Genomic DNA, 15,197 nt, shown 5'->3' on the forward strand with positions numbered 1-15,197 from the left:
GGTGTATTTGAGAGATGTTGCAGAGGTGAAATCAACAGGGCTTTGCAGCAGATTGAATATTGGGGGTGAGGGAGTAAGGAATCCTAGATTGGAAGCCTGAGCTGCTGAGAGCATGGTGTTGCTCTCTATAGTAACTGGGAAAGCAGGAGGCAGGGAGGGTTTGAAGGAAAAGATAATGAGTTCTGTTTTGGACTTGTTGAATTTAACAAGTTAATGGGACATCCAGTCTGAGATGTCTGAAACACAGTTGAAGATGTGAGATTAGAGGTCAGCAGAGTTTGAGGCAGGATAGGTAGATCTGAGAATCATCAGCACAAAATCCATAGGAACTATTGAGAATGTCAGGTGAAGTAGAATAGAGGGCTAAAATGCAAACAATGAACAGAGAAGTTTTTTGAGTGGGGAGCAGAAAGAAACCACAATTGTAATTTCAGCATAGGGAACTCATGTTCTCTCTCTTCTACTACAAATCAGCACTTGCTCTACAACTAAAGTCTAAGAGACTTGCCTGGGGGGCGGAGCCAAGATGGCAGAGTGAAAGCAGCAACATGCTTGAGCTCTCCCCCAAACCCCTCCAAATACCTACAAAAATGGCTCTAAACAAATTCTAAGGCAGCTTAACCCACAAAAAGACAGAGTGAAACAAATTTCCAGCCCAAGACAATCTGGATGACTGATCAGAAAGGTATTATCTCACCGGGCTGTGAGCAGAGCACAGCGCTGCGTGTGCGCGCAGGCCCCAGCAAACCTGGAGGAAGCCTCAGAGGACTGAATCATGGGCAGCTCTGGCAGTTTCCAGACTCCTCAATCCACCAATGCCAAAGGCAACTTAGAAGGTCAGTGGGAAAAGTCTGTTTCTGCAGTGCTGAGAGAGGAAGGCAGGGTCTCAGCTCCATTCCCCAAGTGGCCCTGGGGTGGGCAGCTGCTTCCCGAGCTTCTGGCCCACAGACTGAGGGGGAATCAAGTGGCTGATCAGAGGGGGATTGCAGGGATCTCTCTGCTGGTGCTGAGGCAGGAATCTCTTGCTTTGCCCATGCTTGGATCTGGGTCACAGTTCTGGACAGGGGTCCTGGGGTGAGGAGGAGCACTGGCATGGTGGAGCTTGTAGTGGCTGTGGACAGGAAACCTTCCTCACAGTTCCAGGACAGAAAGGAGTGCTTGTGGTCACTAACAGACCACAGCACAGGCCAGGAAAGGAGTAAACACCTCGCCCCTTATCATACCACCTTGCAAGAACTGAAAATTTACAGGTCCCTACAAGTATCTCTGAAAACAGCTATATAAACACCCAAAGCTTGGGACAGTACATTCTCCACATTGGAAGCAGACTCTTACCTTAACAAAGAGTTTAAAACTCAAGTAATTGGCCAGGATCATGAGCAAGCAGTGCAAAAAGAGTCAGACTATATTATCTTACTTTGGTGACAAAGAAGATCAAAATATACAACCAGAAGAAGACAACAAAGTCAAAGCTCCTACATCCAAAGCCTCCAAGAAAAATATGAATCAGTCCCAGGCCTTGGAAGAGCTCAAAAGGGATTTTGAGAAGCAAGTAAGAGAAGTAGAGGAAAAACTGGGAAGAGAAATGAGAGTGATGCAAGAAAATCAAAAAACAAGTCAACAGCTTGCTAAAGGAGACCCAAAAAATACTGAAGAAAATAACACCTTAAAAAATAGCCTAACCCAAATGGCAAAAGAGGTCCAAAAAGCCAATGAGGAGAAGAATGCCCTAAAAAGAAAAATTGGCCAAATGGAAAAGGAAGTCCAAAAGATTACTGAAGAAAATACTTCCTTAAAAATTAGAATAGAGCAATTGGAGCTAGTGACTTTATGAGAAATCAAGACACTGTAAAACAAATCCAAAAGAATGAAAAATTAGAAAACAATGTGAAATATCTCATTGGAAAAACAACTGACCTGGAAAATAGATCCAGGAGAGAGAATTTAAAAATTATTGGACTATCTGAAAGCCATGATCAAAAAAAGAGCCTAGACATCATCTTTCAAGAAATTATCAAGGAAAACTGCCCTGATATATTAGAACCAGAGGGCAAAATAGAAATTGAAAGAATCCACGATCTCCTCCTGAAAGAGATCCCCAAAGGAAAACTCCTAGGAATATTGTAGCCAAATTCCAGAGTTCCCAGGTCAAGGAGAAAATATTACAAGCTGCCAGAAAGAAACAATTCAAGTACTGTGGAAACACAATCAGGATAACACAAGATTTAGCAGCTTCTACATTAAAGGACAGCAGGGCATGGAATATAATATTCCGGAGGGCAAAGGAGATAGGATTACAACCAAGAATCACCTACCCAGCAAAACTGAGTATAATCCTTCAGGGGAAAAAATGGTCATTCAGTGAAATAGAGGACTTTCAAGCATTCTTGATGAAAAGACCAGAGCTGAATAGAAAATTTGACTTTCAAATACAAGACTCAAGTGGAACATGAAGAGGTAAACAGGAAAGATAAATCATAAGAGACTTATTAAGGTTGAACTGTTTACATTCCTGCATGGAAAGATGATATTTATAAGTCATGAGACCTTTGTCAGTATTAGGATAGTCGGAGGAAAAAAATTATATGTATGTATAGGTAGGTAGGTAGGTAGATAGATAGACAGACAGACAGACAGACAGACAGACAGACAGACAGACAGATAGATAGATAGATAGATAGATAGATAGATAGATAGATAGATAGATAGATGGATGAGGCACAGGGTGAGTTGAAGATTAAGGGGTTATATCCAGAGAATAAAATTAAAGGATGAGAAAGGATTACATTTGGAGAAGAAGAAAGGGGAGAGGTAGAACAGGGTAAATTATCTCGCAAAAAAAAAAACCAGAAAATGCTCTTACAGTGGAGAGAAAATGGGGGAAGGTGAGAGGGAATGAGTGAATCTTATTCTTACAGGATTTGGCTTAAGGAGGGAATAACATACACATTCAATTGGGTAATGAAATCTGTTTTACCTTATGGGAAAATAGAGGGAAAGGGGACAAGAGAACGGGGGATGATAGAGAGGAGGGCAGATTGGGAAAGGGAGTAATCAGAAGCAAATACTTCTGAGGAGGGACAGGGTCAAAAGAAAGAATAGAATAAATGGGAGGGCAGGATAGGATTAAGGGAAATAGAGTTAGTTTTTCACAACATGTCTACTATGGAAGTGTTTTGCATAACTGCACATGTATAACCTATATTGAGTTGCTTGCCTTTTCAATGAGGGTGGGTGGGGAGGGAGGAAGGGAGAAGATTTGAAACCTAAAGTTTTAAAAACATATGTTTAAAAAAAATGTTTTCACATGCTGCTAGGAAATAAGAAATACAGGAAATGGGGTACAGAAGTCTGTCCTGCCCTACAGAAAAACAGAAGGGGAAGGGGATAAGAGAAGTGGGGAAGAGATAGAAGAGAGGGCAGACTAGGGGAAGGGATATTCAGAATGCATGCCATCTTGGGGTGGGGGAGGGGTGAGATGGGGTGAAAATTTGGAACTCAAAATCTTGTGGAAGTAAATATTGAAAACTGAAAATAAATAAATTTATAAAAAAAAATAAATAAATTAAAAAGAGACTTGCCTGGGAAACTGAAAAGTTACATGACTTATGTAAGGTCAAATACTACAACTAAGCAGACTCTATTAAAAAGGAATCTTGGCCAAGCTCAATAGAATCTGCTTGAGACGGTAACTGATATCCTCCATTGCCTTGGTCAATTGTCTTGGCTAGATGGTGAAAAGAAGGGCCAAATGACAAACATATGAGCTAGATCAAAGTTAAACAGCAAAATGACATGTATTCATGTTAACTTTGGTCGTTGTCTTTATTACCTTTTTTCATCTTTATTCAACTATACTTATTTATTTACAAGTATGTTACTTAAAGTATGTTACTAAAAAGATCTTTCTCCACATTGAACATATAAAAGGCCACATAACATAATTCTAAGTGTTAAATGTTAAAATCAAATATCATGGATACATTTTTATTCAGAATATGCTGATATGCAGTAATATAATTTGCTGTAACTATAGCACTTTTTATTTATAATAACACAGTTTGAATTCATCCTTACTGCCAAAGAGAACTATATTGACAAAATATCTATGAGTATCACATAACAAATATCATGCAACAAATACAAAAATGAACTATCACAGTATTAAAATCACAACAGGACAGGTAGAAATATTCTAAAACGCTTCTATTTTTCTCACAACAAAGATCAGAAAATACTTTATTCCCCAACTTATATATTAAAGTATCTAATTCACAACATGTAAAATATGGGTGACCACTGTCTCCCTCAGTCAAATTTTATTGTTTTTGCCTGTTGTTTTTCAATATTTACCACTAGAGGGTGATCTTATTTCACCATTTTAACAAAAATCTAGAGAAATAATTCTAATCAACAACATAGTAATAATATTCTCTCAACAAACTGTTTCGGGCTTACTAGGATAGATAACAAGTAGCAAGTTCAGATGAAATAAAAAGTTGTAACTCAAAATGAGATAAAAATGTACTCAGAGATATATATCTCAAATATTCAATATTCACTCACATTTCCCCTCCCTCTCTATTACTCCCTTCTCCCTTCAATTTTGAAAAGGTGATAATATATCATTTCTTTACATAAAACTCCTACCTCAGAAAATCTTAAAATATTTTAAGTGTTTTCAAGCTCAATGATATTTTTAAACATTTTAATAAATCCTTTAAAGATTTATCCATTTGCACTATATATAAAATAATGTGTTATTTTTATATGAAAAGTTATCTCTGCCTCTAAGGTCCTTCATAAATAATGTTGGTACAACCCAAAAACAGTTAAAATTATTCTGCTGACTTTTTCTGGTATGATGTGAATTGATGGCACTGGAACAGTTTAAATGTCCAGCTTCATTTCAAGGCCTAACTCAGATACTATACCTCCTCCTTGAAGTCTTCACTGATCTCCCTGTTCTTACCTTTCTAAAAGTTTCCTGGAACACTTTGTTCTCTATTTTACTCTCTTTAAAAGAGGCCTTACCCATAGTATAACATACTATGTTCATACCACATCCCAAGCAGAATATAAACTCTCTAAGGATAGGAAGTATTTCATTTCTGTCTTTGTATCCATATTACTTAACAAAATGGCTTTCATAAAATTACAGGATTTAGAGCTGGAAGAGATCTCTGAGGTGATTTACTCCAATATCCTCACTTTATAGATAAGGAAACTGAGGCACAGAGAAGGTAAAGGACTTTCTCAGGGTAATACAGGCAGTAAATATTAGGATGAAGATCTGAACGAAGAACCTCTCACTATGAATCCAGAACCTCACACAGTAAATGCTTAACATTTGTTCAACTGAATTGAAAACATATTGAGGCAAGGGGCCAAGTGGTTTATTTGTGTGTGACTGCTGCTACCTAAGAGGAAATTGGGTGTGTTTTTTTATTCTTTGGAGAAAAAAAACAACTGAGAAGAAAGTCTAAAAATCCTACTCCTGTCAACTAATTAGCAGGAAATTAAACAGTCCACATACCTCATTCACTACAATGTTACGTAAAGTACTATGTAGTGGATGTTTCTACAATGAAGATTCACCCTGGTACAGGTCTTTCGAGTACTGACAAGGAAAAACAGTGAGACACCTGGGAGCAGAAGGATCTCTATGAGGAATTACAGGTCTTAAGGTCCCCTATTTCTTCCTCCTCTTCACCTGAGATGTCCAGTAAGGCTATTTATTCCTTTCAATGACACTAAACGCAGGGAGAGAAAGCTGCTGCAGGTAAATGGCCACTGCTGGCTATTCGTTGCTACTTACAGCCTAATCTAGAAGAAGCAACGGCCAAACTAATTAAGATCCTAGAAAGCTTCAGAGGAAAAGGTGAAGAGGAGACCAAGGTGCCTTGATCTAGGTACTGCCTATATTAACTAGGAAACAGAAGCCAATATAGGAACTGGATTGTCAGCTGCCATGAAACCTCACTAGCTGATGAATTCATACCCCAGGAAATTGATTCCAACCTCTAGCACATCTTCTACTCCTCTCTACTGTTTGCAGAGCTAACCTGGCAGGGTGAAAACACACAATTACCTTCCCTTAACAGTTCCCATGGCCTATAAGCTGGAAGGAGCTTTAGGGAGATAACTGGGAAAAGCACCCTAAGATAACTTGATGATTTTACTTTGCTATGTTTTAATAAACCATGTGGCCACAACGTGGATTGCCTATGTAATCTCCCAGACACAATGTAAGGGTGGAGCCATATAGAGATTTTCATAATTCTCCTAATTCACAATGATATTTTTATTTTATTTTCATACATTTAAATCAACATTGAATCACTTCTGCCACCTCAACTGCCTAGGATCTCTTTATACCAAATGTGCCTTAAAGTACAGCAGAGACAAAGAACAGTACATAAAGAATTTATATATGAGTACCTTCTAGTCAGCAGGTTGGATATTGTTAGCCCTCCCCCCTGCTGCCACCATGTGGGAAATGGTAGCTTGAATGCAGCACTACTTGGTGGACAAGTTGGATCTTATACTTAGTGGTTAACACAGTATGGCAAATAGTAAGTGCTTATTAATAAATGCTAGTTGACTGACTCCCTTGCTAGCTAATTAATAAATTATTTTGTGAGGTCTGCTTTTCTGTAGATTTACAGAAAGCAAGATTCAAGGCAGGTATGAGCTGCTAATGTTGCTGCTACAGTACCTCAAGTGACAGAGGTGAGATCCCCCAAGTGTACAGGTAGTCAGTACCATTTTCACACATACTGTATTTAAACATCTATCAATATGCTTTGAAATTTTAATTAGATAGGGGAATATCAAGTGAGAATATTCAACTATCTTGTTAAGGGTAATCATGCTCCTCATTGCTAGGGCTCTGGGAATGACATAAAATCTCTATGTCTCTCCAAACAGTTTTTACACTAAAAATATTTGAGGGGGGAAGGAAGAAAGGAGGAAAACATATATGTAAATATAGAACTACTTTCAATTGTTCGATTCAACAAGCATTCATTAAGTGCTTATTATGTGTCAGGCACTGTGCAGTCACTGTGAAATACAAAGACAAAAATAAGAATTCCTACCCTCAAGGAGAGCATATATATTTTACATCCACCCAACAGATGTTTATTACCATGCTTACACATATTTATTTTCATTTATATTGCAGTGAAACCCCACTAATCAGAAAATAAGGAATAAAAGAAAATAAGACTTGTCTGAATTTATCAGAATCTCAAATTGTAGACTATCTTAAGATAAACATATTTTTGTTACTTTCACCTATTCTGTTATAAATAATGAATATCAAATTAATTTTTAAAAACATAACTCAAAATAGGGAGAGACCGAAGATTACAGAAGGCAAGAATTATTTTAACGGCAATCTGCTGGAGAAGTCAAGTAGATATGAAATTGAGGGTAATATTAGTTGATCTAAGCAAGGATAGACACTAGACTAAAGGAGGAGAGAGTGGGGTAGGGATAATGTCAAGGAACGTGAGAAAAGGAAAAGGGGGAAATGGCCTAATGGAATGGCCTTAATTTTTTTGGTGATGTATAAGGCAAAGTACTCTCCCAAGAAGGTAGGGGCAAAAGAATGCTATGGCAGGCTTGAAGAGAAAAGAAAAAGTTGGAATGACTATTGTGGTGAGTGAGGGAGACCTATATCATGGATACTGTGTGAAAAAAATATTTTTAAATGTGGAGTACTTTGAAAACAAAAGCACTATAAAATTTCAAGTAATTGTTATTTGAGCATAAAAAAGACTAAAAAGTTCTGACACTTTCTTCTGATACAGAATGATTTACTTAAATTATACAAAACCATCTTATTTCCAGATTCAGTTAATAAAGTTTAGTACCTTTTACTCTCATTTCCTTTACTAAAAGGATGTAATCAACTAATTTTGCTTGGTAAAGGACAGTGACATTGATAATCCCTAAATAATCTATACTATATTCTAGCATTAATGTTCACTATTTGAGATGACGTCTAACTCTTTAATTAATTTTTCCCCTAAGTTTGCATTAAAGATATACTTTAGGCATAGAGGTAACCCTAGATTTTGGTATGTCTTAATCAATCTAGAAAGGCTTAAGATACGGGCCTAGCAACAGACCACACAAAAAACCAGCCTAAGTTCAGAGAGTTCATTATTGAAAGGTTGGCCACAAGGAAATAAAATTTTTCAGTCATAACCATTTACAAAAACTACCTACCAAGGCAAAAAAGAGACATTGTATCAAAGTAAAAAAGTACTCACACTGATGTTAAAATCAGTTCATATTTCTTAAACATAGACCAAATGATGACAGAAGAAAGTCATATAGAAGTGTACTAAGTAATAGAGGGATGTCATTTTAATCATTTAAAATTGACACAGAAAATCCACAGCTGAATAACAAAACTGTTTCCTGGTTTTGCAAAATTATTTTTCAAGTGCCTACTATAAATATAATAGCACTCTAAACAAATACAAATAAATAATTACATGATACTGAACTCCAAATTAAAAAAAAAAAGTATCATAGAATGCAAGATTCTTAGAGCTGGAAGGACTTGTTTATCTAGTCCAACCCAAAACTGAACAAGAATCCCTTCTACAACATATCCAATCAATTCCACTCTTGGTAAGATGTTTTCTAAACTATTTATATTTTATTTAAAATAATAATATACATTTTAACAAAATAATAGAAACAACTATTTGTTCTCTGTCCCCCTTCCAATTTTTTTTCCATCTTTGTACTTATAACACTATGCTTTGTGATTCAGGAGACATATTTCAGTGGACCATGATATTATCAGTGTAAGCATTAACTGATTAAAATTCATCTTAATTTATTAATAACATAAAATAGGGGTCATTATTTTTTAAAGACAAATATATTCATCAGAAAAGTACTTACCAAAACAGAATAAATATGTAAACACCTATAAACAGGTGAAAAATCAACAAGATCCTCCACAGTTAACACCTGAAAAAAGGAAAAACATTTTAAAACACTACAAAGTACTATATTGTAAGGGAGCTGATCAAAAGAATCCCTGACTAGGTTGGTTCATTATTAGGAAAATTATCAATATAACTGACCATATCAATAACGAAACCAACAGAAATCAAACGATTATCTCAATAGATGCTGAAAAGGCTTTGGACAAAATACAGCACTCATTCCAATTAAAAACACTAGAAAGCATAGGAATAAAGGCAGTATTTCTTAAAATGATAAACAGTATCTATCTAAAACCATCAGCAAGCATTATCTGTAACAGGGATAAGCTAGAAATCTTCACAGTAAGATCAGGGGTGAAGCAAGGATGCCCATTATCACCACTATTATTCAATATAGAACTAGAAATGCTAGCTGTAGCAATAAGAGAAGAAAAAGAAATTGAAGGAATTAGAATAGGCAACAAGGAAACAAAACTATCACTCTATGCAGATGATATGATGATATACTTAGAGAACCCTAGAGATCAACAAGAAATATTACCTGAAAAGCTTAATAACTTTAGCAGTCATGGAATATAAAATAAACCCACATAAATCATCAACATTTCTATATATTACCAACAAAGCCCAGCAGCAAGACAGAGAAAGAGAAATTCCATTTAAAATAATTGTAAACAACATAAAACACTTAGGAGTCTACCTGCCAAGACATACCCAGGAACTATATGGACACAATTATGAAATTACTTTTCACACAAATAAAGTCAGATCTAAACAACTGGAAAAATATCAATTGCTCATGGGTAGGCCGAGCTAATAATAATAAAAATGACAATTTTGCGTAAACAAATTTACCAATTCAGTGCCACACCAATCAAGCTACAAAAAAAAAATTTATAGAGCTAGAAAAAAATAACAACAAAATTCATTTGGAAGAACAAAACATCAAGAATATCAAGGGAATTAATGAAAAAAGTACAAAGGAAAGTAGTCTAGCAACACCAGATCTCAAACTACATTATAAAGCAGTAATCATCAAAACTATCTGGCACTGGCTAAGAAATAGAGTGGTAGATTAATGGAATTGATTAGGTACATAAGATACAGTAGTCAATGACCATAGTAACCTAATCTTTGATAAATCCAAAGACCCCAGCTTTTGGGATAAGAACTCACTATTTGACAAAAACTGCTGGGAAAACTGGAAAACAATAGAACACTAAGTAGGTATAGACCAACATCTCACACCATATACCAAGATAACATGGGTGCATGACTTAGATATAAAGGGTGACACCACAAGCAAATTGGAAAAGCAAAGAATAGTCTACCTGTCACGTCTATGGGGAGGAGAAGAATTCATGAGCAAACAAGAGAGTATTACAAAATGTAAAATAGATAATTTTGATTACATTAAATTAAAAGACTTTCATACAAATGAAACCACTGAAACCAAGGTTAGAAGGAAAACAGAAAGTTGGAAAACAATCTTTATAGCAAGTGTCTCTGATAAAGGCCTCACTTCTCAAATATATAGAGAATTGGGCAGCTAGGTGGCACAGTGGATAGAGCACTGGCCCTGAAGTCAGGAGGACCTGAGTTCAAATACGGCCTCAGAACAAACACTTGACACTTACTAGCTGTGTGACCCTGGGCAATGCACTTAACCCCAATTGCCTAAAAATAAAAAAATAAAAAATACATATGTAGAGAACTGAGTGAAATTTATACGAATACAACCCATTCCCCAATTGATAAATGGTAAAGGGATATGAACAGGCAGTTTTCAGATAAAGAAATTTTTAAAAAAGTCTGTAGGCATATGATGAAGTGCTCTAAATCACTTTTGATTAGAGAAATGCAAATTAAAACAACTCTGAGATACCACCTCATACCTATCAGCTTGGCTAATATGAGAAAAAAGGAAAATGATAAATGTTGAAGAGGATATGGGAAAAGGGGGACACTGATGCACTATTGGTGGAGTTGTGAACCAATCTACCATTCTGGGGAGAAATTTGGAACTGTGCCCAAAGGGCAACCAAACTGTGTATATCCTTTGATTCAGCAATACTACTACTAGGTCTGTATCCCAAAGAGATCATAAACAAGGGAAAAGGACCTATACATGCAAAAACATTCATAGCTGCCCTTTTCATGGTGGCAAAACACTAGAAACTGAGGGGATGTCCATCAATTGGGGAATGACTGGACAAGATGTGGTATATAAATGTAATGGAACGCTATTGTGCAATAAGAAATGATGAACAGGCATATTTCAGAAAATCCTGGAAAGACCTATACAAACTGATGCAAAGTGAAACAAGCAGAACCAGGAAAACATTGTACACAGTATCAACAACATTGTGTGATGATCAACTATGAATGACTCAGTTTTTCTCAGCAACACAATGACCCATGACAAGTACAAAGGATTCACGAAGGAAAATGCTATCCATATCCAGATAAACAACTGATGGATTCTGAATGCAGATCAAAGCATATTTTTTTCCACTTTATTCTTTCTCACAGTTTTTTTTTAAAAATCTGTTTCTTCTTCATAACCATGATCAATACGGAAATTTTTTTTACATGATAGCATATGTATAGACAATGTTGAACTGCCTACCATGTTCAGAAGAGAAGAGGGGAGGGAGGGAGGAAGGGAGAAAATCTGGAACTCAAAATCTTGTAAAAATGAATGCTAAAAATTTTCTTGATATGTAACCACAGAAAAAAATAAAATACTATTCAACTTTAAAAAAATAAAATGAAGAAAAAAAAGAATCCCTGATCAATTTTATGAGTTTCCCAATTAATTTGATGAAATTACAAGGAATGAGTTTTTGTTTGATACAACAAGCAAATCCCAATAAGATTAATGAAATTTTAAACAGGAATTAAGAGAGCCATGATCATCAATATTTAACATCGCATAGTATACACTCCTTTACTGATACATAATGTAAATATCATACCTTGCTTATTTATTTATTCTTTTGTTTTTCTATTTATTCTTTTGTTTAATTCACACGCTTGATCTTTATATGTTCACTGTCCCTTTTGTTTTGGATTACAAGGATATACTTTACATATGTATGTATGTATGTATGTATGTATGTATGTATGTATGTATGTGTATGTGTGTTTACTTTATTTATATATATATATATATATATGTATGTATGTATTTAACTTAGTTCAGCCCCTATACAAACGTCATACATAAAAAGGTACTTATTGTTACTTTCGATAATGGTAATACAAAATATATATAGTTGGCCACAGATACAACTACTTTTTTTTTTTGGCTAGGCAATGGGGTTAAGTGACTTGCCCAAGGTCACACAGCTAGTAAGTGTCAAGTGTATGAGGCTGGATTTGAACTCTGGTCCTCCTGACTCCAATGCCAGTGCTTTATCTATTGCACCACCTAGCTGCCCCTCATAGACATAATTCTTGTTCCTAAGAAGCTTATAATCAAATGAGAGATACCAAAAATAAACTGGGGTACTTTAAATGGGAAATATACATATGAGATGTAAATATATATTTTGTAAATCTATTTGTATTTTTGTTGTTGTTCAATCATTTCAGTCACGTCCAACTCTTCATGACCCCATTTTCTTGGCAAAGATACTGGAGTGGTTTACCATTTCCTTCTCCAGCTCATTTTATAGATGAGGAAACTAAGGCAAACAGGGTTAAATGACTTGCCTAGAGTCACACAGCCAATAAGTAAGTATCTGAGGCCAGATTCGATCTCAGGAAGATAAGAATTCATGACTCTAGGCCTAGACTCTCTCCACTGTGCCACCTAGTTAGTTGTCCTATATCTACATTTACTAGATTATAAATTTATTGGGGAAAGAGACTCAATCATGTCTCTTTGTGTTTCCCCTAGCATGCAGTTAAGTGCAGATACTGCACACAGCAAATACTTAATAGTGATTTACATTTCTATAGGGTTTTACTGTTTACAAAGTGATTTACACAATTTAGCTCATTTGATCATAAAAAGAAACTTGTGAGATTGATAGTACAAATATTATTATATTCATTTACTGAAGAGGAAATGCAGTCTTAGTGAGGTAAACGAGTTGTTCAAGGTTATATGTACAACTTCACAGTGGTAAAGTTACAATTCAAACCCATGCTCTCTGTCTGGAAATTCAATGTTCCTTCTACACCATGTTTTCTCACTGAATAAATGTTGGAAAAGATGCAGGGAGATAGTACAAATAGGAATTAGATAACAGGAAGGTATGATGATAGAAGTACTGTGATGTTAAACAGAATGTGAGAAAGATGATGTTACTGTTGCTGTTAAGTTGTTTTTCAGCCATATAAAACTTTCCATAACTCCATTTGTAGTTTTCTTGGCAAAGATACTACTGGAGTGGTTTGCCATTTCCTTCTCCAGCTCATTTTATAGATGAGGAAACTGAGGCAAAGAGTTAAGCGACTTCTCCAGGGTCACACAGCTAGTAAGTGTCTGAGGCAAGATTTGAACTCAGGAAGATGAGTCTTCCTGACTCCAGGGCCAGGACTCTCTCCATGCCACCTAGTTGCCCAAAAAAGATGATAGAGTACCTTAAAGTTCATAAATGAGAATACATAATGAATTTATTAAATAATGAGGTACTGAAAAAACATGGTAAAATTACTCAATTATTCTGGCTACAATTTACAAGAAGCACCATAGTGTAGGATGGTGTCAGAGAGACCTGAGTTTGAATCCCATGACCAATACTCAGTAGCCATGTGACCATGATTAAATCATATAACATCTCTGAGTCTCAGTTTCTTCATCTATAAAATTAAGACAATAGTGTCTGCAGTATTTACCCCCTTCCCCACAAGGCTAAAGTGCTATACAAATCTTAATTTAAAAAACCTATAGGGCAAACTGTGGATGGGATGTTGAAAGCAAGAGTAAATAGAAATTATTTAAGTTTGGAAACAAGTTAGGCAGGACCTCATCAAGGTCTTTAACAGAAGTACGGAAAAGAAAGGTGGATCCAAAAAACATATATTAGCAATGAGATGGTACTAACACTCAAAGAGATATAAAACAAGATGAGGAAAATTTCAGAAACATTCAAGAGTTCTCTTTTGCCCTGTTGACTTTAATGTGGCAATGAAACCTCTAGGTGCAGAGTTCATTGGAGCTATTGAACTGAAAGAAATATCAGGAGTAGAAAGGCAAATTACTGATATACTCACATATAAAGACCATTTAATTCATAGTAGTGAGGGGAACATGAATAGGACCCACTACATTCAAAGTAGGAGTAATTTAAATTAATACTATGGAGTGGTAAGGCATTAAGGATAATATGCAAGACAGCCACTTGCATATGCATATACTTATAACCTCTGCTCTCCCCCTCTCCCATTCCACCCTCCTTTTCTTCTTCCCCTAGACACATCCAAGTATAAGGCTGAAGTATCACATTGCCTCATCAATGGTAAAGACAGTAATCATGTTACTTCTACTGTCCCTTTTATCAATCAAAAATATCTGAGTGCCTACATGTCTGGGAATTCTGTGGGAATTCCAGAAAAAAAAAGTGTAAGACATAATCATCTGCCCTCATGGAATTTATAATCTAGTTAGAAAGACTAAACTAACACACAAGAAATGATTTTTAAAACAATTAAATATGAAATTATGTGGTGATGACAAAGTATATCATTATGCACATGTATCTATAGACTATTATGTATGTAGTATTTACACAATACAATATTGTATATGTGATGTAGTATGTACACATAGTATATATAGTATACAGAGTACACATGCATAATTTTATATATGTAAATTACATGTGTGTATATGTATGTATGTTGTGATGACAAAGAACTTAAAGAAAGGAGAATCAGAGGAAGCTGAAGCAGTCAGAAAATACCAGTTTCACATAGAAGATAGGACTTGATCAATCCCCTGAAGGATAGATGAATAGAGAAGAACAGCATGAACAAAGATGTGGATGCAAGAATGGGCATGATATCAGCAAATGGAGGATTCACGTAGAGTGAAGAGAATGATCTGACTGCAGTGGAAAGTAGGTACTGGCAAACAGTGGGAAATAAAATTGGATATTTAGAGTGAGGCCAAATTATTTACAGCCTTCCAATCAAGAAAAAAATTAGAATTGATGCAGTAGGCAAGAGGAAACCATCATGGACTCCTGAACAGAAGACTGACATCCTGCA

The 15,197-nt window shown here is 35.7% G+C and overlaps 1 protein-coding gene across 1 annotated transcript in view; it reads right to left on the reverse strand.

Moving 5' to 3' along the window:
• EXOC6 (exocyst complex component 6) overlaps positions 1 to 15,197 on the reverse strand; it is a 210,049-nt gene that overhangs the window by 127,550 nt on the left and 67,302 nt on the right. Inside the window, 1 exon segment of the mRNA XM_020964121.2 lies at positions 8,929 to 8,997. Within this exon segment, the coding sequence (XP_020819780.1) occupies positions 8,929 to 8,997 (69 nt within the window).

This window comes from Phascolarctos cinereus, unplaced genomic scaffold (genome assembly GCF_003287225.1).
Source record: "Phascolarctos cinereus isolate Bilbo 61053 unplaced genomic scaffold, phaCin_HiC Scaffold_3;HRSCAF=262, whole genome shotgun sequence".
NCBI lineage: Eukaryota > Metazoa > Chordata > Mammalia > Diprotodontia > Phascolarctidae > Phascolarctos > Phascolarctos cinereus.